This window comes from Copidosoma floridanum, unplaced genomic scaffold (genome assembly GCF_036245765.1).
Source record: "Copidosoma floridanum isolate Cflo_tuat_1 unplaced genomic scaffold, Cflo_Japanese_pri ptg000021l, whole genome shotgun sequence".
Lineage (NCBI taxonomy): Eukaryota > Metazoa > Arthropoda > Insecta > Hymenoptera > Encyrtidae > Copidosoma > Copidosoma floridanum.
Window position 1 is genome coordinate 10,166,057 of NW_028321898.1, and position 26,444 is coordinate 10,192,500.

The 26,444-nt window shown below is 32.6% G+C and overlaps 1 protein-coding gene across 1 annotated transcript in view; it reads left to right on the plus strand.

Annotated features, from left to right (window-relative positions):
* unc-13 (protein unc13 homolog) overlaps positions 1-26,444 on the plus strand; it is a 907,591-nt gene that overhangs the window by 339,759 nt on the left and 541,388 nt on the right. Inside the window, exon 9 of the mRNA XM_089594724.1 lies at positions 10,411-10,531. Coding sequence (XP_089450850.1) covers positions 10,411-10,531 — 121 coding nt within the window. The remainder of the gene's footprint in view (positions 1-10,410; positions 10,532-26,444) is intronic.

Here is a 26,444-nt window from a genome sequence, read left to right on the forward strand (position 1 = left end):
CCAACAAACTTCAAACTGTATCCAATAATATATAACCAATAATGTGATATGTAACCATTGCTCGAAATATATAAGAAATATAATGTAAAAATGTGCTTTACTGTACCAAAGCTGTATGTACTTTTTTGCAATAAAATCTAAAAATAAATACACTCCGTAAGAAGGTATTTATTTTTTACAATATGTATATATACACACCCTGTTTTAAAGATAAGTGAAGAAAACTATACATCGCGATAAAACACGTTAAAACTGATAGAAAAGCTCATTACAAAATTTTGATTTGATGCGCATTCTCCGAGGTATTGACAAATTAACATTAAAAATTTCGGACAATTACAGAGCACTTCGCATCGGGGGACGGGCTCTCAGTGCCGGTAGTGTAATTGACTCTTGATGGAGGGTGTGGTAATAGGGACGTGCCAAGAGAGAAAGAAGGTTGGTACGCAGAGTGTTGCTTTATCGACTGCAGAGAATCAATGAGTCGTCAAACCGGGAGGTAATGCAAACACTGCCGAAATGAATGAGGATTTAGCAATAATAAAAGGGATAAAGAAAGAATGCTCTTGGTAGTAATAATCTGCATAATCAATTCGCTTTTCTCAAAATTTTTAGCACATCTCTGAAAATAAACTCTACAGAAAGAAAAAAAAGTTGGCAAAGCAGAATAAACACTTTACTGAAGTTGCCAGTACTTGAGTATGGAGAGCCAAAATAATAATTTCTCAGCTTTGAGCACACTCACTGGTGACAGCTCGGTAAACTCCAAAAATCAAGAATAACTAACAAGTTGGCATATTGCAAATTGATCTAAAAACCAATTGATGTATGGATTGGAGCATGTGCATAATTTTCAAGTGCCAGATGATGGTTACACTAAGAGGAGCAGTCCATTTTATGACTTTCCACTTCCTCACATACTCACTGGTGAAACATGAGTAAGATTACACAACTGAGACCAACTGACCAGTTAATCCACTACACAACTGAAAACAAAGATAATTAGAGTACACACTAGGGCAAATACAAAAACTTTGAGTGTTCCTGTAACTTTTTGTACTAATCCACTGGAAGGCTGTTCAAACACTTACTGTTGACTACTCTGTACACTAACACAACTGAAACCTTCTTGCCAGTCAGTTCAGTGCATACCTAAAAAAAAAAAAATTTGATTACAAGCTAGGTCATGAACAAAAATGACAAGGGTTTAAGGATGCTTTTAGTACTAGCAGAAGTGTACTTGGCGCCGGTTCTCTGCATTGTCAAACTATAATTCCTATTTATTTGCAGAACATCTCTCAAAATGAATGCTTCAGGTTAACCACAAATACACAAAACTGTGGACCAGGTATTATTTAGGTAAAAATACTGTATTGCTTGTGCAGCATTATCTGAAATAAAGAAAACCACAAAGAACTATGCATTAAAAAAAATCAATGTAAATGTATGGGTACATGTTGCATACGTATCTGACTTAGCAAGATTTACATAAACGATGTCTGGTACCATAACACATAACTTTTAATGATTAGCCCACATCGTTACCTGCAGGCGCAAGCTGCTGTGACGGCAGAGCCGATGTCCGGGTAGGTATCAGGCTTTTTCGGAGTCTCATCTTTGTTTACACGTCAAGCGCGTCTCTCATGACGGTAAAGGAGCAGACGACAAAGAACTGATGAATTACCTCTACTTCTTCAAATTTTTTGAGATGCAAGGAAACATGAATTTATAAAAAAAAAAAAAAAAAAAAAGTAGAGCCACAAATCCACTTATACATATTTTACTTCAGAAAATTACAGTAGTATTTTTTTTTTCTTTTTCTTTTTACTCGTTTTTTTTTAATTTCGTCTGCTAACTATTTAACTTGTTTGCGATTACTCTCTATGAGGTATTGTGCTATAGCTTTTGTGTCAGTTTTTTTTTTTTTCGAAATTAATGTTTCCTTGCATCTCAAAAAATATAAAGAAGTAGAGGTACATCATTAGTTCTTCGTCGTCTGCTCCTTTACCGTCATGAGAGACGCGCTTGACGTGTAAACAAAGATGAGACTCCGAAAAAGCCTGATACCTACCCGGACACCGGCCCCGCCGTCACAGCAGCTTGCCCCTGCAGGTAACTATGTGGGCTTATCATCAAAAGTTATGTGTTATGGTACCGGACGTCGTTTATGTAAATCTTGCTACGTCAGATACGTATGCAACATGTTCCCATACATTTACATTGATTGTTTTAAATGCATAGTTCTTTGTGGTTTTCTTTATTTCAGATAATGCTGCACAAGCAATACAGTATTTTTACCTAAACAATACCTGGTCCACAGTTTTGTGTATTTGTGGTTAACCTGAAGCATTCATTTTGAGAGATGTTCTGCAAATAAAGAGGAATTATAGTTTAACAATGCAGATAACCGGCGCCAAGTACACTTCTGCTGGTACTAAAAGCATCCTTAAACCCTTGTCATTTTTGTTCATGCCCTAGCTTGTAATCAAATTTTCTTTTTTTAGGTATGCACTGAACTGACTGGCAAGAAGGTTTCAGTTGTGTTAGTGTACAGAGTAGTCAACAGTAAGTGTTTGAACAGCCTCCCAGTGGATAAGTACTAAAAGTTACAGGAACACTCGAAGTTTTTGTATTTGCCCTAGTGTGTACTTTAATTATCTTTGTTTTTAGTTGTGTAGTGGATTAACTGGTCAGTTGGTCTCAGTTGTGTAATCTTACTCATGTTTTACCAGTGAGTATGTGAGGAAGTGGAAAGTCATAAAATGGACTGCTTCTCTTAGTGTAACCGTCATCTGGCACTTAAAAATTATGCACATGCTCCAATCCATACATCAATTGGTTTCCAGATCAATTTGCAATATGCCAACTTGTTAGTTATTCTTGATTTTTGGAGTTTACTGAGCTGTCACCAGTGAGTGTGCTCAAAGCTGAGAAGTTATTATTTTGGCTCTCCATACTCAAGTACTGGCAACTTCAGTAAAGTGTTTATTCTGCTTTGCCAACTCCTTTTTCTTTCTGTAGAGTTTATTTTCAGAGATGTGCTAATAATTTGGAGAAAAGCGAATTGATTATGCAGATTATTACTATTAAGAGCATTCTTTCTTTATCCCTTTTATTATTGCTAAATCCTCATTCATTTCGGCAGTGTTTGCATTACCTCCTGGTTTGACGACTCATTGATTCTCTGCAGTCGATAAAGCAACACTCTGCGTACCAATCTTCTTTCCCTCTTGGCACGTCCCTATCGCCACACCCTTTATCAAGAGTCGATTACACTACTGGCACTGAGAGCCCGTCCCTCGATGCGAAGTGCTCTGTAATTGTCCGAAATTTTTAATGTTAATTTGTCAATACTTCGGAGAATGCGCATCAAATCAAAATTTTGCAAAGAGCTCTTCTATCAGTCTTGACGAGCTTTATCGCGTAGTATAGTTTTCTTTTTTCATTTTCGATACACGGTATATATATGTGTGTATTTATATATATGTAAAATACAGGAAATGCCCTATTATAGATTAATTTCCTAATTCAGAAGCTTTTTTCATTGGTACCTATAAGTAATAAAAACACAGATTACATCGGCATGTTGCGTAGCACAACCAATAAGGTCCTTGACTACCAAATCAGATGGTTTGGTTTTTATTCTCGGAGTCAGTAAACTTGAAAATTTTTTTACACATATGTAATATATAATATAAGTGTGCACGTATGTATATGCTATATGTATAATACATATTCGATGTTGACTTACTATATACTCTTCTACATAGCTATGTATACGGGTAGTACACGTTACAAACGAGAAATGTGTGGCAGTTAGCGCGTAGAAATAGAGACAGAAAGCTGAGCTGAGTGGAGTTTAACCGGAGATCGTCCCATTGCATGGGTTGCTTCATCGCGTTGGTTGAACTCCCCAGGGCACCAATAGATGTTTTACATCAAAAGCTAAACTGCTCTCTCGGCTTTGCAGATGTGGCACTTCTCTGGTATCAAATGTCCGTCTCATGCTTATCAAGTCACTTGTATTTCCATACTATGATTATGGTGCTGGCTTATTTCCTAGTCTGTCTTCTAAGCTGTGTGTTAAGATGCAGCGAAGCATGAATGCTGCAATCAGATTTGCAATGGATCTGAGGAGGCACGAGCACATTACGCCAACATAAAAGTGAATCTGGCTTATGCCTTACAATATTCGTCGAGACTACATGTGCATTATTCTGCTTGGTAAGATCTTCACTACTGGAAGGCGCGATATATGTCTGAGAGGTTTTGCTATCGGTTTAGTGACGCTGTTAAGTCCTAGAGGACCTTGACCACTGATCTCTTTGTTCCTGAGGTGAGGACAAACTTTTGCAAGGACTTCTTCTGTATCCATACTGCGCAGCTGTGGAGCAGGCTGCCTGAAAAGGTTTGTGACTGCCTGAGGGAGCCATTCTTAAGAAGGTAGGTTGCCTTGTTTCTACTGAAAAGACTTTTTTATTTAGACTGACTACAGATGGCCGTGCTGCTATATTGATGTATAAGATTTGTGCTGTGATACTGTGATATTTAGTATAATATAGTGTTGCGTGTAGAACTGTTGTGTACTGTTCTATTTTTTAATATGAAACACATGTATGTTATTGGTTTGTTTGCCTTAATGTAAAAATTTGATCCATACGTTTCACTAAAACTTTATTAATTGTTACGCTATGTATTACGTAAACTTTTATGTATTTATTAATTCACTTTATGTATTTATTTACTTATTTATTAATTTTATTAATTCATTTATATTTCCTTTAAATGAAACTGAGAGTAGGTTGCAAACGGCTCCTACTATACTAAGGTATGTAATAGGTGTAACAAACCAAGCTACAAAGAGTGACTAGCTCTCAGCTACTTATTAAATAAATTCAATTAAATTGAATTCAATTTCTTCTTTTTCAATTACTTCTTTCATGTTTTCAAACTTTTCATCCATGTCTAGTTCCTGATCTAACGTTACGAATGCCTGATTATCTATAAAATTATCGATTTTTTATGAATACTCTACAAAAGCATTAAATTTTTCTAACTTTCCTATATCTCGTTTATCCTTTTTTAAAATCCGCTTTGGACGTGGGCGTGGGCTGGACTTAGCTTGTGACGGAAACGGCCAGTCCATAAATGGTGTGGTTGTTAAAATTGCTGTTAAAATTTTCTAAGTGCTCTGGAACAAAAATAAAAAACTGCAGACTGCTCTTTAAAATCAAATAACATAAGCTTTCATAGATTTTGATCCTTACATTTCAAAAGAGCTTTTAACTATGGTTACTTTAGTTCTAGGTCTGAAGTACTTAAATAATATCTTCTTTTATACTTTATACCATTTTTGTATTCTGATTCTTTCAGAATGACATGCATAACCCATAATACTAAAGTACACTGACTTACTAGAGACAGAAACACTCGACTTCTGAAGATTCAAATACTGTAGAATATGCAAAGGCTTGAGCCAAGAGAATTTTTAAGTGTGAGTTTGTTAAACATAAAAAAGACCAGCTTCAGTTCAACTTCTGTATTATTTAAGTTTGTCGAAAAAATTAGCGCTAGTCTAAAATTACAGAAAAATACGATTATTGTAAAAATAGAGATTTTGAAACAGCTGTATCTCTGAATCTATTCCGTAGATTTTAACTTACTAAGTAGGAGTTCTGTGATGATGTCAAAACTTACTTAATTTTGCTTACTACGATGTGTTGAGACAGTTAGTGTTATTTGGTTAGCCGCGTCTGTGTGTCTTCTTTTGGTGTTAGAACCACTGTCACATAGTAGCTATACATAGGTATACTGACATTAAACAAGTATGTTAGAATTCGTACAATCTTACGTATCTTGATTTGGTTTGGATTAAATACTGTGTCCAAAACTTGATATAAGACATAGTCGCTTTCTCAGTTTGGTGAAACAGGTTGATATTCCGTTTAAAATTTTCGTTTTAATAGGTGAATACAGTTTTTTTTTATCTGCTGACTAGTTGTAAAGAAGTTATAACTCTAACGACTTTATTGTGATTAACAATTCAAATAAATACAATATCATTCTTTTGATATTTACTTTTAATAGTATAGTATCCATTACTTCTATTAAGTAATTCTTGTACAGAAACAAGATCCTTTGTTTTTTGTCAATTATTGTAAAAAAGTAAAGTGACTTTACACAACTGAAAGTAGTCTATCTGTTAAGCCCGTTTCTTCAATACTGATATTGCAAGAGTTTTTAATAAATCTTTAACTTTCTAACACGCATTTTCCATTATTTAGGAAGAGTACATCTCAATTCCTTATTGTTTGAGCTTTATTGATTTACATCTTAAAGGAAGCCCTCTTTTGTTATACCTATATTCTTCTGCAGAATAACAAATAGGCCACTTTTTTGCGATAGCTATGTTACATTTTTCTTATCATCTTTTATTACAGCAATATTTGGTTACCATACTTAATTGTGGAAGTAACAACAACTAGTACTTTGAAAGTTGTCAATACACCTAACTCCTGGCGTAAATTGATTTGTCATAATGCAAAGACAAAATCTTTTTAAAGTTGAAACTTGTAATAATTGTTTAATCTTACAAGTATTAGGTTATAGTACTATATCTTTACTTTCTAAGCGTTATTTAAAGATTTGTACAAAAAATCAGCTCTCTTAAAAATTTAGCTTTGTACATGTCCTAGGAAGATTAAACCAATAGGTTTTTTCTTCCCACTGTAATATCTTTATGTACTTATAAAATTTACATTTAATAAATTATACGTGATTTTTTGTAAAACAAGGGCCTTATAATAACTCTGAGCGTGGTTGCAGTATCTAATGTGATGATTCTTCGTATAAAAGTGACAATGCTATGTGCGTATTTAAATGAACCCTTAACACAAGAAATTACTATCTTAACTGTGTGCCTTAAACTTGTCTGCATCGTTTTTTAAGATGGTAAGTTACTCTAAATTTGTCTTTCAACCTCAGTCAGTACGTATTTTTATTTACCTTTTAAAGTGAAAATTCTTATATTGGGCTGTAAATGGCCACTTTGGGGAAGATGCATTAAAAAAAAACGTAGCCGTATGCCCTGTGGACCAAGCCCTCTCCTCAACTTTCTTTCTTCCACACTCCCTCCTGCTCCGTCTCTCTCTCATGCAGCGTGCGCCACTCTGCTGTCTACTGATCTGTCTCTCTCTTTCTCTTGCATGTACACTGCGCTCTACTTTCTCCTCACGCTGCAACTATACCTATATATGTACGTATATTAAAGGTATGAATGTTTCTACGCTACAACTAGGACAAAACACTGTATCTGGAAAGGGAAGCAAAGTGGAAAAAAGAAGTTTTTAAGGGCTTCTTAAGGAGGAACTACATAAGTGAGATAGACAAATATAGAGGGGTTAGACAATATACAAATATAACCTTAGTTATTTCTTTTTTTGACTGTATCTTAAAAAAACGAGTAAAAAATTTTTTTTTTTTTCTATACCGTATTTAAATAAATAATATTGACAGTTACAAGATCTTTGAAAAATTTTTGTCGCAATATAACCTTTTAAAATTCGAAGACTAGTCATTATTGGAAAAGGCTGCTAGATAGACCCAAGAGAATCATTTTCATGGATTTTTTAAAAAGGAACTACATGATCGACGTGCACAAATAGAAAGTGGTTAGACTATGCACTAACATAACCTCAATTTTCTCATTTTTTAACTACATCTTAAAATAAACAAGTAAAAAAAAATACTTATTTAGTATGGCATACTTAGAATATTAATACGGATGTTGACAAAATCTTTAAAGAATATTTTTTTTACTATAAACTCTAAAAATTTAAAAACAGTTGTATCTCAAAATGTAAGTAAGATAAGCCAAAAATAATTCTACGTACAGAAAATAGTTATTGCGGTAAAAAAATATATGTAACACGGATTTATATTAAAAATAATTGTCACGTTACCGAAACCTATGTTGTTATTACTTATTTCAAGATAAGTAGAAATTAATTGTAAGCACGGGTGAATGAAGCAACTTGAATAAAAAATTACAACTTTATCATGGAAAATAGCTATATTTTTATTGTTTTCTTTCATCTTAACAAGATAAGTAAGGTTTATTAGTTTACATTTATGGTAGCCAAAATTTAAAAAAATTTTTATCTGTTGGATACGATGATTCCAACAAGAATTAATTCTACATATATGATGTCAAATTAAAGACACAAATAGTAATTTTAAGTAAATGCAATTTTTATCCCACGTGACTGGTTAAAAAAACCTTTTTTTGAGGCAATATGGTCAAAATTTTTGTTACGTTTTGCATCATACGATTAACAACTCGTACATAAATTATTACATTATATATCATAACAAACATGAAAATACTTTAAATGCGCGAATCACGTGTAACAAGTAGTATATACAAGTATACGTTTTTTATGCACGTGTCTACTTGAATACGTAAAAATAATAAAACTTTTAAGTGGTCATGCGCGAGGACTTAATGATAAGCCATCTCTTATGGCATTAACGACCTCTATTTACACACGCAACTCACAGCCCATTCTGCGCGCTCGTGCGAGTGCATGTGTACATCAGGGTCTTTGCAGAGGCACATAAGATGGCTCTTAATTTCGTTTTCCACGCACGCTGCGTCTAAAGGTTGTATACACCACACTTACAAGAGGTTATATGTGACTGACACACGCGTCTCCTTGCTTTGCACACTCACTGGCACTAGTATACGAACTGACATGCGAGCGTTATTTGCCTTTTCCATAGACTAGTATCATAATGTCTGTTTTACAATTTAAATATCAGATTATTAGGGACTTATTAAAAATGGGTGTACTCTCATTTTCTCAATTTATGTTCAACCAAGTTAAATAACATTAGAGCTAAAAGCTTTACTTCTGCCAGGGTTCTGAGATCCACACGAGACTTTAACTTTGTTAGTCATACTGTTACATCCCGAGTTAATGCGAATTATATTATAACTAGAAGCTATCCGTCCATCAAAGTGAGATAAAATGTATTGTGAATATAAAGCAAGCTCATATGACAAGAGAAACTCATACGTAATTTATATGTGTGTGTAATAGCTTTAAGGTAAATGTTCAATAATATGCTGACATATGGTACTCCAAGCCCCTTTGTAAGAATGCTCGTATGTATTGTAAACGTATTGCATGTATAAATGAGTCAATCGTACTGTATATATAAATGAGTAGTTTACTTGCGCATAGATTTTCCACTTCTAATAACACTGATTTTAAAATTTGCACTTAACATACAATTTCACTGCATTCAAAATTGATTGTAAAATTCCCAGATTAATTAATTAAAAAATTTGTAAACTTACTGTCACAATTAAACTCGTATTTAGCGTTCTTATATTGCTGATGCAAGCTTTCATCATCACTGACCCAAAAAAACTCAATCCCACTTGTCAGAAAAATGCGATTAGTACTGTTGTATCAATACTTCTTTATATATAAAATCATAACATGTAATATCATAGTGCAAGCCTACTGTTTTGCTGTCAACGCAATCTGCCAGAATATCGCTCATTGGTTAAACTAATTCAACCAAAAGCCTTTTTTACTCGCTCTGACGCTATAAAAACTCACCATCAAGAGGAAAAATTACTCGTCCTCTAAAGTTTTAGTCTACTTTTGACTCTCGTGACTCACGAGTACCTTATATACGTAAGGCATAACGTGTTGGCTGAGGCAACTCGGGTACAGTTCGAGAATATGAATAATATCAGACTACGGTAAGGAGCGAGGTACAACGAAAGAGGCCCACCAAAAGTGGCTCCGGCGATAGCAGAGAAGGCAGAAAACGCAACCTCTTGTAGGCCACGAACTCATCAGTGCAGTATAAGTAATTACTGGGAATTAATGCACGAAGCATAAGGGAACTTCGAAGCAGCAGTAACAACAGTCAGTGATAGATGTTAGTTTTTCATTAGTAATATGATTAATATCAAAATCTGTAAAGTGATCTGAATGGACTGTATTTAAGAGAATACTTGTTTTGAATTGTTTTAGTAAAAAAATTAAGAATTAAACATTGATCAAATTATCCGTATTTTTTAAATAATAATTTTGACTTGACTAAAAAGAAAAAAATAAATCTAACGAGCTAAAGTCTAAGAGATCCACGAATAACATTAAAATAAAACGGTTAAGACCATACTTTAAGCGATTCCAGTCATAACATACCTTTAATTATTTTTCTCAATGTTTGGTACTTTATCTATTCAGGTATATACATATTTCTCTTGACATATCTATATCAAATATACTTACTAATTTATAGACACTTGGGTAAATGCTTTACTAGTTTTACGTGATATTTATTAAAATAAAAAATGTATATTAAATGTTAACTAAAATTATTTTCTAGGAGCTGCAGAAAAAAGTTCTAAACATGGAGCAGAAGACAAAGCTAACAGTATAATAACAGCAATGAAAGAGAGAATGAAACACAGAGAACGAGAAAAACCAGAAATTTTTGAACTCATACGGTATGAATATTTGTACTAAGCTACCAAAATTTAATACTTATGGACGATTAGTTACAACAGACATTGAAATATTTTATATTATATTATTTTAAAATATTTGTTTGAATCTTAAAATCTTTAACAAAAGCATGACAATGAAAAAGAATTATTTTGACATACATGCGTGGACTTTTTATTGTTATAAATATCATTTGATAATTTTAAGAAATTTTTTTTAAAATGAAAAACCTAAAATGTATATGTTTCTCATAAAAAAACCAAAAATTAAAAGTGAGTTAAGAATCTTAAAACTTTTTTAAGTGAAACCTGAGTGAGGATATTAATCAAAATAAAAGACTAAGTTCTTGAAAGATGATAGTTTTATTATAACATGTATCTTTAAAATATGAATACTTAGCCACGTTACTCATGATCTCTGTAATGGCGTGGCGTTTTTTTAAATGTCTGACGAGGGAAAGCTAATCACGGGCTGAACTGATTAAAAATGTTCATGAATAAAGCTCGTTCTGTTAGATTTTTTCTATAGTACAGATAGATATTCTTAAACTATAAAAATATCTTACACAAAATTTCAGATCATTTTAGGATACCTTCTTTTATCCAATGTATCTTTAAAAAATCTAAATGGAATACGTATTCTTATAAAACAATAACATAAGATAGCGTTTATTAAGAAATAAGATGTGAAAATCTCCTTTTTTTTTGTATGATAGAAAACTGTTTGATACTACGGTCAGTTAAAAAAAAAAGTACAAGCTTTCTTATAAAATAATAAAGAATAAGATCCATTAGGGGGGCGCCACCAGTGGGTTAACACGACGAATTCGTACAAGCAAATCAACTGCTAGCACAGCTGCATGCTCCCACCTCGTTTACTTCTTTATACTTTTCCCAAACTAACTCTCATGAATGCTCTTAATTTGCTAAGAGTATGTTCCTGATGCGCTGCAGGTCTTATCTAAGATACATCCAGCCAAAATGGTACTTTTCTGACACTTGCTTTAATTGTCAATATTGTGAAGAAATTGACTCTTAAGCTTGGATATATCTAATATCGTTAATGAAGTTATTTCTGTTTCTTAAGTTACTTTTTTGTGTTATCCTATAATAAGTCAAACAGCATTAAAAATTTTGATGTGGAAAAAAAACCATCATGTTAATAGTATATGGTCTTACTCTATAAATATAAGTATTAAAAGTTAAATAAATTTAAGTATTATAAAGTAAGCATGACAAGTAAAACGAGCTTGTTATTTGAAAAATAATTATAAAAAGAAGTTATTTATTTGAAGAAAAAAAAAGCAAGCGAGAAAATCCAACACATACTTATTTAACTAGAAGAATAAAATTAGTTTTTAAATTTTGATCACATCACTTTTAAATGGAGACTATTTTGTTTGCGCTCTTATTCGAAACTCTTTTTGTTGATCTTAACAGTGACAAGATATGTTAAAGTTATAGTTAGTTATTAACTGGGTCTTGAACTATAAAATTTTTAGTTGAAATTTCTGGAAAATTCGTACAGCTTCTTCACGTTGTCTGATTTTTGAACCAGCTTATTTTAAATATATTCGAGTAACAATGGTAAAATTTAAGAAGCATTGGGTGAAAATCATAGTATACAGCCCATTACTAACGTTTTTGATACGTTTTATGTTTTTTTTATGCATATTTGTCGCTTACAGAAAGATATGACAATATTATCTAACAAGTTAACAAGAACTTTTAGGGTAAAGTATAGTGCTGTAATATTAACGCTGTGCTCCATTGTGCAACTTTATACCATAATATGATGGCTACATCGTCACATATTTGGAACGTAAAAGACACAAGATAAAAAGCATTTTTCTTGTCATGAGTTAATAGTGAGTAATATTATTTTCATCCATGCAGCATAGATTGTCTTAAGCCATGAGATAGTGCTGTTATTCTAATCTCTTCCGATGAGCATTCCTTGTAAAGGATCATCATAAGGGGATAAATTGTCTTCATAGAATCAAGCAACTTTTTTTGCATAGGTGTTTATAACTCAAGTGTTTCATTACTTTTCATTTTTATGCTTAAGAAAAATAAACAAAATCATTGATCAAAACATGCAACCGTAACTAAAAAAAATATTTAAGGTGAACACGTAAAAAAGTTGCTTACGTACCTGATGTGCTTGATTAATAAACATATTCAGGCACTAAAGTTTATTGAATATCGCTGCTAATTGATAATTGATGTTATTTCATAATGCAAATATTAAAGACAATATACCTCAAAAATAGAAAAAAAAAATCATACTGATTCTCATTTGACTAAATAAATGCTAATGTTAAAATAGCATTGGGGACGATAAATTAAACATCTTTTTCTCCTATTATAACTGTAGTACTTTCATGATCATGATGATACAATCTATTTTGGGCTTTTAGAATTCTGAATAACTAAAGATGTTACAAGCATACTTTGGCATAATAAATGACAATGGAGCATGCTGTCAATATCTTTAGTTTACCACTGGGATTCTTGTTTACTTGTTGTCAAATGATATTAGCTTCTTCTGTAAACAAGCTGTGTACTAACAAAAATATCAAAAACATCAATAGTACAAATTTTATACTATTTTAATTAATTCTTATCTTATGCATTTCTTTATTTAACTAATTTTCAGCCGATTTTTGGGAATTAGCTGGTTTAATAATCTAACATTGTTAATGAGCTTTGTGAAACATTAAGGCATTGCTACTGATATTGTTTTGTTATTAACAAAATTTTAGGGTAGTGTTTGAGATTCAGCCAGCAAACGAGATCAACTTAAGCAATTTTATCACTGTTGTAGTCAACAAAAAGAGGTGCAAAGCAAAGTCCAAACCAATGACTTTCTCTTAAAAAGTGGTATGGTCAAAATTTGAGACAAAATTTTATTTCTAATTAAATTAATATGTGTTGGCCATTTTAGTTAGCTAATTCTATTTGTTTTAATTAGTGATGTTTCATGCTAAGTACCATAGAAATGAGTATTACTTCCTTTGAAAACTGACTAGTAAAATCTGTTTACCAGGTCAAACCAGTGTACACTTTTAAAATTGTAAATACTGTTTGACTTATCGTAGAAAAATATAAAAGAGTGTTTGGATAAGGTAAATAGCTTTGCCACTGATATAACATGGACACTTTAAAGGAAGAACTATGCTGTGGGTGTAGGTCATGGTATATTGGTTTTGTTTAGGATTAATGTTAAAATGTAAGGAGTCATAGTGAAATTCGAGTAAACAGTGCCAATGTTAACACTTTAAGCGAAGTCAAACTCTTTGAAAACTCAAACTGTAAACGTGCAGGAACTCCAGCTTCAGTTGCTTTGGTAGCCTAGCTGACCTTTTCGTCACAAATCACGAACATATTTTCTGATTTTTTCGAAATGCTTATCTATTTCTAATTTTTTTTTCTTTCGTTCGTGTTCTTTCGCTGATTTTTTTTAGTGCTTATACAGCCCAAGCAGAAAGTCCTAGTTTCGTATATGATGTTTTCATATTAAAAAATTTCAAAAAAGTGATATTTCACGATAGTATACTATAAACAAAATGTTTTTCCCTATTAGTTGAGCTACAAGTATAAAATTTAACTTTTCATAAGTTATGTGACTAACCTCATTTTACTTAAAATTCATGTTTTAACTTAAGACACATTTGATTACTTTCATTCCAATGATACTTTTACAGAAGTATAATGCAGGTTTGAAATTGATTCTTGCGCTTCATATACGTACATTTAAGAAGAAGTTATATCCACAACGTAATAAACACTCAATTGTACCTGTACAGCCATCAAAATCAGGAAATGGGACCTAAGAAAATCTTTGAATTATGTTGATAAAAAAAAAATTCTTGAAGCAGAGTGTGTATGCTATATTTTTTTAGAACGAAGTTTTTTATGTCACGTACTTGGGAGGCTGGAATTTTAAGATCGACAGATTTTTTGAAACGGAAGTGGTTCACCTAAAGTCTCTTCCTCTCAAGATTCCCCCCTTATCCCGTCTCCCTCATCTACTGTTCTCTACACACTTCCCCTCCCCCCACTATATATGTATATCTGCCAACCGTGCCGTGTTACTTTTCTGCACACCTTTGCCCACCATTCCCCCTCACACTCCCAAGCAATTAATTTTTAAATGAGTTTTAATTTTATTTTCTCACAATAATTTTTCTTAAACTTAGAAATTTTTTCTTTTACAATTCTTTCCACTTTCCACTTCAGAGATTTGAACCCTTGATCTCCTGCATATGAGTCCAGTACCTTACTCACTCTGCTACGAGTGCTGCCAACTATAGAAACTCGGTTTCTTGTACTTATCGTGTGGTTCGTAACTATAATATTCCATTTTTATATGCGTTCACTGATGATACATTTAATTCATGATAAATTGTGTATTCGATTCCTAAAGTATACATCTAAAAAAAAAAAAAAAATTTAAGTAGCATAAATATAGTTATGTAGATTTAATATAATAAGGCGCATTATTACGCAATGAATATCTGTATTTTTTGCATTTGATGCATGAAATACCGACCGATTTTTATTAAACCTTAGGTTTTTTGGCACTACAGTAATGCTAATAATTACTGATATAAATAAGTTATTTTACAAATAAATAAATTATTAAAATAAACATATTCGATAGAGTTGCACAACGTATCAATGGTTTTTTAAACTTTGAATTCAACTAACTAATTATGTTACAATGTTACATAATTATATAAATGTAGTAATTTATTATATCAACAATCAATACAAAATATGAAAAAATGTAATGTAAAAGAAAATAATAATGGAATAAAATAAAATATGAACAAATAAAATCTAAAATAAAAAAATAATGAACTGAAATATGAAAAAAAAAAAACGAGAAATGACATGCAAAAAAAGGGAATGAAAAATATGAAATAAAATAGAAAAATAAACAAGGAAATGAAATAAAGAAAACACAAAAGAATGAAACTAAATAGAAAAATAAAAGAAAAATGAAATGAAGGAAATACAAAACAATCAAAAAAAAGTAATTAAATTAGGTATGAAAAAAAAAGCAATGAAATATTAAACAACAAATAAATAAAAAAAGAAAGGAAATTAAACAAAGAATGAAAACAAAAAATTAAATAAATGAACAAAATATAGAGGAAATTGAAACAACAAACCAGGGGGGATAAATGGGTCATGGGACCCACGGTAAGAACGTAGTTCTTTAAACATGACATGAGTGTAAAAACACAATTTCTCAGGTAACAAGGGGGTCACCAGACCCGTAGGGGGAACGAAGCTCTATAAACGTTAGTATTGCATTCATGTAGTTCACTAAACAAAAACTTGAAAAACGATTAAAAAAAATTTTTTTTAAATAGTTCAGTACTCACAATGGTTGAACTTTGTGAGAACGTCGTGCAAAAATACAGTACAGTAGTTTTTTGTTTTAATTCCCTTTATATTTTATTCATTTATTTAATTTTTTGTTTTTATTTCTTGTTCAATTTTATTTTATTCATCAGTCATTTCTGAGTCTTTACTATAGTAGTTTCTCTTATTAAAGTAATACTTGCATAACGGTGTTCTGCACTACAGAGCAAATCACCAATTGAGATTGGTGACTTCGAGAAAATTTGTGAAGTAAATTTTTTATTTTATCCCCCCCTCATCCTGTCACACCTCATTACTTTGTGGCAGTTCCTGTTACAGTACCCCGTCTCACCGTACTGCGCTAGTAGTTCCCCTTACATCTTCCTTCAACATGCACCGTCTCACCATCATGTTCACGTCACCTATTTTCTTCATCGCACCACACACTTTGAGTTTTGTTTACTTTTCCTCATTATTGTTGTTGAACTGATTCTTCAAAAGAAAAAAAAAAAAAAATCTTTTCTCCAAATTTGAACCCTTGAATTTTTGCTAACAAGCCGTGTTAGTTACCCATTCTGCTACAAGCTGTTCTGATGTAAAATATAAAGATTCTTCTTTGTATAACCTGATTTGTAACGTGTTTTTGGTTAAATTGTCAATTTGCCGATTACTAATCAAGTTCGTTTAAGTAAAAATTATATAAATAAAGGAATAAAATAAAGTATTTTTTCATTTAACTAGTTTTTTTTATATTAGTAAAGAGTTTTTTTATATATTTAAAAACAATAGGTTTAAGCAGTATTTTTGATATGTGGTGATAAAAATCAGTCTAATTTGCATTAATTTTTAATTTTAAAATTTATTTACTGTTTTTTAGTCAAATTTGGTTTAATAATAAATGATCTTAACTGTTTAATAATTCATTTTATTTATTAACTACTTTTCAAACTTAACGAATTTTTCTTTAGTACCAGATGTTCCACATGTATTTAAAAAAAATACTAAGTTAATTGTTTTTATAATCTGGCATTTTTTAATAACCTATTTTTTATGAATATTTAGTAAATTTCGTCTGACAGTAAGTATTGCTGTATTCATACGAGATCTTAGAAATATATTATTACAGTTTTATTGGGTCGTATTCTTACAAAAACTTTTGAATTCGTACAGTAAGTGATTTTAAAGTTATATTTACTGGCAGGAAATGCAATCTACTTGAATACGAGGTAGTACAACAGTATGCTTACTAATCTAATTTCATGTAAGATAAGTTATTATAAATATTATATATTAGCACCCCCCCCTTCGTTTTTTTTTCTGTGATCAACATATTTAAATCATATCTATACTTCCCATCTACATAAAATAAAATAAGCCTGGTCTTAGGAGCGTGCTTCGAGAAGTTTTTTTTATAAAATTGGGTGACATAAATTAGGTCTTTATTGAGCATAGTCTTATATACCAGAGCTTAATACTACTGCCATGAAAATTTTTTGCACACATGTTATCCACATTTACAGGTGGATATATTAACGCCACGTGTTGGGTCACTTACTTGCATTGGTCTCATGTGTCTCTCATGAATGATTCATCAACTTTTACCAGTGTTGCTTGCACCATTAAAACGTTCACAGGTTTGTGATAAAAATATTTGTGAGTAGATAAGCTATGGCGATTCCAGCACAGCCCCCCTCCCCTCGGTAGCCCCTCTCGCGGTGTTCCCCTCCTTATGGCGGTGGCCCCCTCTCGCGGCCTGCCCCTCCTTATGGCGGTGGCCTCCTCTCGCGGCGTGCCCCTTCTCGCGGCAGCCCCTCTCCGTCGATGAGTTGGACTCCCCTTGCAGCCAATGGGCGCGTGGGTCTGTCAGGCTTGAGTTTGCGTGCGCTGCGATGCGCATTTTTTTCTTACAGCACTGTTTGGGATTGCGCGCGCTGTTTCAATATCTTGTGCACGCGTTGGGTATATGTATTTTTTTTTTTTTTTGTAAGTGAGTGCGTTGCACGATGATGTAGGACGTTAAGGGGTAGGAAAATAATTGTTTAACATTTTTATTGTTCATTTTGGTTAATCTGTTTATTTAAATTAAAAAAATTTATATTTACAAAACTAGACTTGCAAAATATTTTCAAATCTTATTAGTTCTGATAATAATTATAAAGAATCTTTTTTTTTGATTTGCGTTTACAGAAATGAATGGTCAAGTATGTGATTCTTTCAATTTCATACTTTTCCCGACTTTGCATCCAATCTTTCATAGCCAAAGCATTTTTCACCGCACATACTGGATCAATATAAAAGCTGTGATGTTTGCATGGCTCATAGTCTTATACGAGATTTTTAAGAGCAGGACACCCATACTCTTCAATATTAATAACTCTGAAAAAAATGTTTGTATTATTCGTAAGAAAAATTTATTTTTTTATTTTCAAGGTATTTTTATTAAGCTAATAATATATAAAATACATACTCGCATGGTAGCATGTTTTGTAACCATTTTTTCTTTTCACAACCTTTGACATAAACTGTCCCAGCATCAATCAGCATGCGCTTGAAATTGTTTATTCCTTCCATGTGAGAAATATCACCAAAATCCCAACTTAGACCATGGAAATTAGCTTCTAGCCATTTATTATGTTTTTTATATTTTTTTGGTAGATGCTCAAATGGAAAAGGTGGGTTAAGCACAATAACAACTGGCAAAGTATCCTTGTTAAGGTCGACAAATGAAATTTCTTTAAAAATAAAATAGTTGACGAGGCTTTTAAAGCCCTGAAAGTCTACAATGTACTTCATTTTAAAAGGAAAAAGTAACCGATGCTACTTGGTCTAGTGTGATCAAGTGAATGAAGTCGAAAGCTTGATGTGGTTCATAATAGGTACGTTTTAGCTAAACGGATAAGTGCGCATTGAGCATGCGCAAAGGCTCCTACCCCCTCCCAATTGTGTGCACCACCTGCAGCGTTGTCGGAGTTTGCGCGCGCCATGTGCAACTGCGTAAAGGCTCCTACCCCTTCCCAATTGTGTGCACCACCTGCAGCGTTGTCGGAGTTTGCGCGCGCCATGTGCAACACTGCTTGAGTTTTCATGCAGCTGATGGGCGAGCAACTTAAACAGGTCCCTTTCACTTTTTCACGTGTTATCGGAGTTTGCGCGCGCCACGTGCAGCTGATGGGCGAGCGACTTTAACAGCTCTCTTTTACTTTTCCGCACGTGCCGAGTTTGCACGTGCCATGTACCACATGGCTTGAGTATTCATGCAGCTGATGAGCGCGCGCCTTGTAGTTCGCGGTGCAGTGTGCGTGCATTACCTGTAGCGTTGCAGCTTCCTTTTACTTTTTTCGCGCCATGTGCAACACTGCTTGAGTTCGCGGTGCAGTATGCGTGCATTACCTGTAGCGTTGGTTGAGTTATGGCGTCTTCTTAAATATTTAAACATTTTTGCACGTACGATACTTACACAAAAATATATTTTGTAGGATTATGCGGATTGTTCAATAATATAGGATGAGGAATCGAAGGGAAATAATTGTACAAGACTTTATTTATTTTTTCCTAGTTTATTTTTGATGAAAAATATATACAAATACAAAGTTTAATTCATTAAATTAATGTTACTTATCCTTAAAATAAATTTACAAATATTAAAAACTTTACAATTGTTAAAATTAAAACGAAAGTCTACGACAGTGCTTTTTTTTATCAGGACTACCTGTTTCGTCCTCTAAAGATTTTCTTTTTTTCACCGTACTCATGTCATGCAGCTCTGGTAAAGACAATAAGTCAATAATACCATGAGGTGTTCCCGAGAGGTCAACTAATGGTATAGGCTGCGGCGATTCCGTGAGATCAACTTCTGGAATCGGTTGTGGGGATCTCGTGAGATCGACCACGGGTATCGGTTGCGGTGATCCTGTAAGATCCACTTCATGTATCACCGGTCTTGTGAGGTTCACCTCGAGTGTCGGTGATTTTGTAATATCTACCTCGAATACTGGTGACCACATGAGATCCGCATCAGGTCTAGGTCTATAGACACGTGTTGGCGATGTATGGTTATGTTCTTCAAGCATCGAAAAAGATGCTTGAAGACACGTGTCGGTAGAAATAAACTCCTCAGCATCGTCTGAAAACAAACAAATAAGCAAATTTTGAAAATTGAAACAAAATGAAATTTTTTTTTATCAAAATAAATATTCTAATTTAATCCTTTATACTACTTACCGAAAAAGGAGGCGTGTAACGATGTTGATAACAATTCATCGTCTAATGGTGTTTCCAATCGTTCAAACATACTTAGCTCTGTAAGCTGTCTTGCTCCTAGCAATGTGTCCTCGTTGAGAAGTGCTTCTTCTACCGAAACGATATTATTTAGGTGTGGAGAGCATGTTAGAAAGTTACCCTCTAAGTCTGAAACAAAAAAAACAAAAAAATTTACATTTTCATTCATATTAAAAATTTTTATTACATCTTTAAATCTAAGATCTTATTTATATAAATAAACTTACCAAAAAACGTGATTTCTAGCAGTGGCAATGTAGATGACTGAGCTGGTCTTTCAATATGAGCACGCATATTAAATTCTTCCGTGTATAGGACTGAGGGCGATGATGGCGATGAATCTAAATTATCGTTGAAGCCTCGTTCAAATTGCTCATTTAAATCCTGCTCGAATATTTCGAATGCTAGAGGTTGATCCTCTTCGTCCTCCAAGTCCTGCACTAATTCCTCGGACACTAAATCCTCCAAATTTTCCCATTCTATCACTTCAATGTCACTTGAAAATTCTTCATTTACAGGAGCCATTTCAACAGACAATATATCTACTGTTTAACTGGAGTGTGACTGATATTTTCAACTAACTGTTTCCGACTAACTATTTTTAAGCACAACTTTCCTTTTAAAGACTTCGGTACTGCTACTTCGACAATTTACCCCTTCTCCATTTATTTTCTCATGCGCAGTATAAAAAACTCAAACTAGAGTGGTGGAAATTTGCCGAACCCCCCCTCCCCTAAATTTTCACCCACGCTGTATGAGAATTCAATATCCTTGGAGATGGAAATTTGTATCTTGTAATGAACCAATGAGAGAACTAGAAAAGGACATAATTATGTCTTACCCTTTCCATATGCACAACATTAAAGGTCTGTGGTTGGGAAGAAGTATCCCCTCTCCATAGCATCGAGTACTTTTAACCAATAGAAAACTTAGAAAAGAACAAATATTTTCTCCTACTTACTCCATCATATGCAAAATCTTCAACTTATGAAAAGTGGCTTTTCTCTTCCTCTTCCGCCATAGTCTTAAAGAGCAATCCCTTGACCTTCGCCACGTGCTTTAGTTATATTCTTAACATCAGCGACAGCAGCCGAGGAGAGAAAGAAGTTACACTTCAGGATACTTTGTACAACGCATCAACCAACGCTCCCAAGTGTGAAGGTATTTTGTAAAATCTTAATAATTTTTTTCCTTTAAAAAATGGAATATGTAATTTTTTTTTTTTTTTTTTTTTTTTTTTTTTTTTTTTTTTTTTACTTAAGACCTATTAATAACGTCATAATTTCAAAATTTTTTAAAAAGTTTCCCACTTTTCTAGAAATAGCAATTTAATTAAATCTTTTAAGTTTCTATACTCCTCCTTTTTCTACAACAATGTGGTTGCAAGCTATTTGACTCAAGACGCAGAAATGATGTCTAGACGCAGAAATGATGTCACGAGTTCAATTTATTTCAACTACTTGTCTTCTTTCTATTCTCTACTTTTACTTGTAACATCAAGGAAACATTTAGAAAATCTTTTTATTCGACTCAAGACGCAGAAATGATGTCTAGACGCAGAAATGATGTCATGAGTTCTTTATTTCTTTTAATTAGTTAACTTTTTTTTATTCTTCACTTTTATTATTTTTTTTTTTTTTTTTAAAGCATTTACAAAAAAATTTTTTCAGCATTAACATGGTGAAAAAAACACGAAAGGGTGATATCAGAAGATATCAAGAATGGTTGATTTTTCGTGCCTTAGGATGCAACGTCGAAAATTTAGAAAGGCAGCTCGTAGATGATTATGATTTTCCAGAAGTAGCAGCACCACCAGAAAACTCCCCAGCTGTAATCATAAATCCTCTTCCAGATATACCTTCCACACTACTCAAGGATCCTCTTTCAGAAGTAGTAGTGTCAACAGAGCAACCTATTGCAGCAGCAGAAATACCAACAGAAGTTGAAATGTTCAATATATCAACATCTACAGTAGTAACAGGTACTTTTTATGATTATTTTTTTCAGTTTCTCAACATGTTGTAATACATAAAACTAACTTATTTTGTACTTAATTGTTTTAGATATGCCAACGCAATTCGATAATCAATTGCAACTTTCGCCATCAACATCATGGTGGCTCTCTCAGCAGGATTGGAGTGGATTAATTGACTTGGTTGAAAACAGTGATTTCAGTAGACCTCCATCACCTTTACTGCCGACAGCAGCAGCAAGTGTAGTTTTAGAAAATGTAACACCTATACCACTTGCGTCAATGCAACCACCACTATCACAACAACAGCAGCAGCAGATTTCATCACCACTGCCGTTGCCTGAAAATCATGAGGTATGGTCTCAAGAAGACCAAAATATACTTATGATGCAAGTTCGAATGTCATTGAAAAAAGAAGAAATAAGACTTCTAGATAGAGAACGAAAAAAAATGATTCGTGAAAGAAAAAAAAAGATTGACAAAATACAGAAGCAGCAGGCTTTGGCAAAAAAAAAAAAAGAAATGAAGGTGATTAAAAAAAAAGAAAATAAATGCAGATTTATTAAAGACTTTTACTTAAAAAGAAGAAAAAAAAATAAATAGACGAAAAAATTCAATACCACAAAAATGTATAAATTTTGAATGACATGTACTATGATTTTGTAATTGAATAAAACTTACTTATAAAAAATACTTTTTTTTTTATGTTTTCGTAGAAATTAGAACCTATAATTTTTAGTACATGGTTATCGAGATTTTTTTTAAAAACAGTGAATGATTAAAATAATTTAATACATGTTCAAAAAGTTGAACTTGTTATTTATAAATTTAAAGTTACCCCCCCTCCCCCCCATGGGCTGATTTCTAAGGATATTTAGGGGTAGAAATCACCAAAGCAGCTCACTTTTGTGCTGTTGCTTGAGTAGTTAACTTCTTGCTAGCCATGGCTTCGGTTCAATATTTTAAAGATGTGGCTCACTGCATCTGGCAATCGTTTCAACAAACGATTAATAGCGAAGTCGATGCGAGTCACATTCAAAGACTAATAGACACATGTCTTACAACTATTAAGGATAGTGATAGTTAATAGTTAATTTTAAACACTTGGATCTGAAAAAGTTTCTCAAAGATGCTGAACAAAAATTTATTCAACGAATCCGACGATCTCTTGAAAAACATACTGCATTAAAAGTAAATACCATATTGACTGCTGAATATGTCATAATTAAAGATAACATCAAGGATATTGATTTAAAATACTTCAATACAAAATCACAGCCCATTTACCAGACCACTGATATACAACAGTGGTTTGATATAAACGTACGACAGTTAATTAAGAAAAAAAGGGATGATTTTCAAGATAAGGAATCTGGCTGGTCTCTACACTCGATTTTAAATTTGGTAGTTAATATTAATAAACTAAATCCTATGCAAGGTAGTTCCTTCATAGACTTACCAGACTACATAAAAAAAAAAAATGCTTGTGTAAATGTAGTAAACAAAGACAACCAATGCTTTAAATGGGCTGTTTTATCAGCTCTTCATCCAGTAAGCAGAAATCCAAATCGTGTCTCTAACTATATTAAATATGAAAATGAGTTTAATTTTGATGGTATTGAGTTTCCAGTTATCCCGAAGAAAATCGTAAGGTTTGAGAATCAAAACAATATTTCAATCAATTTGTATTTTTTAAAAAAAAAGGGTCATACATTTGATATTTTCCCTAATCATTTGACTGCAAATGAAAAAGAAAAACATGTGAATGTTTTACTTGTCGAAAACTTCTATACAGATGATGAAGAATATAACAATAATAAATGTGACTCCGTCGTAGAGTACAAATATCATTATGTGTGGATAAAAAATTTATCGCGTTTAATACGAAAACAGTTATCTGAGCATCAACATGCAGCAAATATGTGTGATCGTTGCTTTCACTATTTTTGGTCCAAGCAAAAGTTAGAAGCTCATGAAGTTGATTGCAAACATTTAAATAAGTATAAAATTACACTGCCTGATAGGGAGAAAAATGAGCATATACTTGAATTTAACAATTTTACGTTCAAGAACCGTGTACCTTTTGTTGTATATGCAGACTTCGAATGTTTGTTGGTACCTGTTAATGATGTTCGCGTCTATCAAAGTCATAAAGCATATAGCATTGGTTATTTTCTCAAATGTTGTTATGATGATAGAAAATCAGAATATAAAAGTTTTAGACAAAGTAAAGAAAATAATGATGAAACACCTGCTCAATGGTTTGTTAAGGCTCTCCATTCTTTAGCAATAAAATTAGATCATTTGTACAATAATCCACTTAAAATGATCTACTTGACATCCGAAGAACAAATTAAATTTTACGAAGCCATTCTATGTCATATTTGCAACCAACCTTTTAGTTCAAATGATATTAAAGTCAGAGATCACTGTCATCTTACTGGAAAGTAAGCATCATTTTATTAAACTTAAAAAAAAAAAAATTTTTTTTTTTTTTTAATAATCATGATTAATTTGAAAAAATTTTTGTTAGATATCGTGGTCCAGCACACAATAAGTGTAATATTAATTATCAAGACTCAAGAACGATACCTGTAGTTTTCCATAACCTAAGTGGTTATGATTCGCATTTATTTATAAAAGAACTTGCAAAGTGCTTTCCAGGAAGAATTCAACTTTTACCGCAGACCAAAGAAAAATATATATTTCGTTTACGAAATATGTAGAGGGTACTGATATTAATCTACAATTTATTGATTCCTTTAAATTCATGGCTTCATCACTTGACAAATTATCATCATATTTAAACGAATTTAAAATATTAGAAACAGTGTTCACAAATGATGATAAATATACCACAGACCAAATAAATTTATTAAAAAGGAAAGGCTTATTTCCTTATGATTATACTTCTTCTTTTAAAAAACTTGGTGAAAAGATGTTACCATTAAAACAAGATTTTTATAGCAGCTTATACGAAGCTCATATAACTGATGATGATTATGAACATGCTAAAAACATCTGGAACACATTTAATATTCAAAAACTTGGAGAATATTCAGATTTATACTTAAAGACTGACGTTCTGCTGCTTACTGAAGTTTTTGAAAATTTTCGGAACAATTGTCTTGAAGCCTATGGATTGGATCCCGCATTACTATACAACACCTGGCTTAACCTGGGATGCTATGTTGAAGTAAACAAAGGTTAGACTTTTTTATAATTTTTTTGTTAATTTAAAAAATTTTAAAAATATTATAATTGCAGGTAAAACTAGAATTGTTAACTGATATTGACATGGTTATGTTTATTGAGCGAGGCATTCGTGGAGGCATATCTCAATGTTGTAATCGATATGCAAAAGCCAACAACTTATACATGAAAAACGGCTATAAAGATGATAAAGATGAAAAAGATTTAATGTATAATGACGTAAATAACTTGTATGGCTGGGCGATGACTCAACCATTACCTTATTCAGGTTTTAAATTGATTCAAAATATAAGTTCCTTAGGTATTTTGAGTGTTGCTGACGATGCTGAAATTGGTTACATACTCGAAGTAGACCTTGAATATCCTAAAATTCTTCACAATGCTCATAAAGATTTGCCATTCTGTGCTGAGCATATGACGCCTCCAGGATCCAAACAAAATAAACTAATGACTACTTTGTATGACAAAAAGCGATATGTGATACACTATGGTGCACTTGAACAAGCTGTAAGTCATGGTCTTTGTATAAAAAAAATACATAGAACTCTACAGTTTAACCAAAATTCATGGCTAAAGAAGTACTTGGACTTAAATAGTGAAAAGCGTCAAAATGCACAGACTGATTTTGAGAAAATGTTACATAAGTTATTTAATGATGCTGTTTATGGAAAGACTATGGAAAATGAACGCAAACGAATTGATGTTAAACTCATCTATAAGTGGGAGGGGCGATATGGTGCAGAGACGTACATCGCACGACCGAATTTCCACAGCTGTAACATATTTGATGAGCAGCTTGTAGCTATACAACTACTTCGTACAGATGTCTGTATAAAAAAACCAACCTATGTTGCGTTGAGTGTCTTAGATTTATCAAAAACACTTGTATACGAATTTCATTATGATTTTATGAAAAATAAAATAGGAGACCGATGCAAAATTTTGTACACAGACACTGATAGTCTTGTGTATGAAATAACAAATCAAAATATTTATAATATAATGTGTGAAAATATTGAGAAATTTGATACTTCAGACTATCATTTGAATAATGAGTTTCATTTGCCTCTGGTTAAT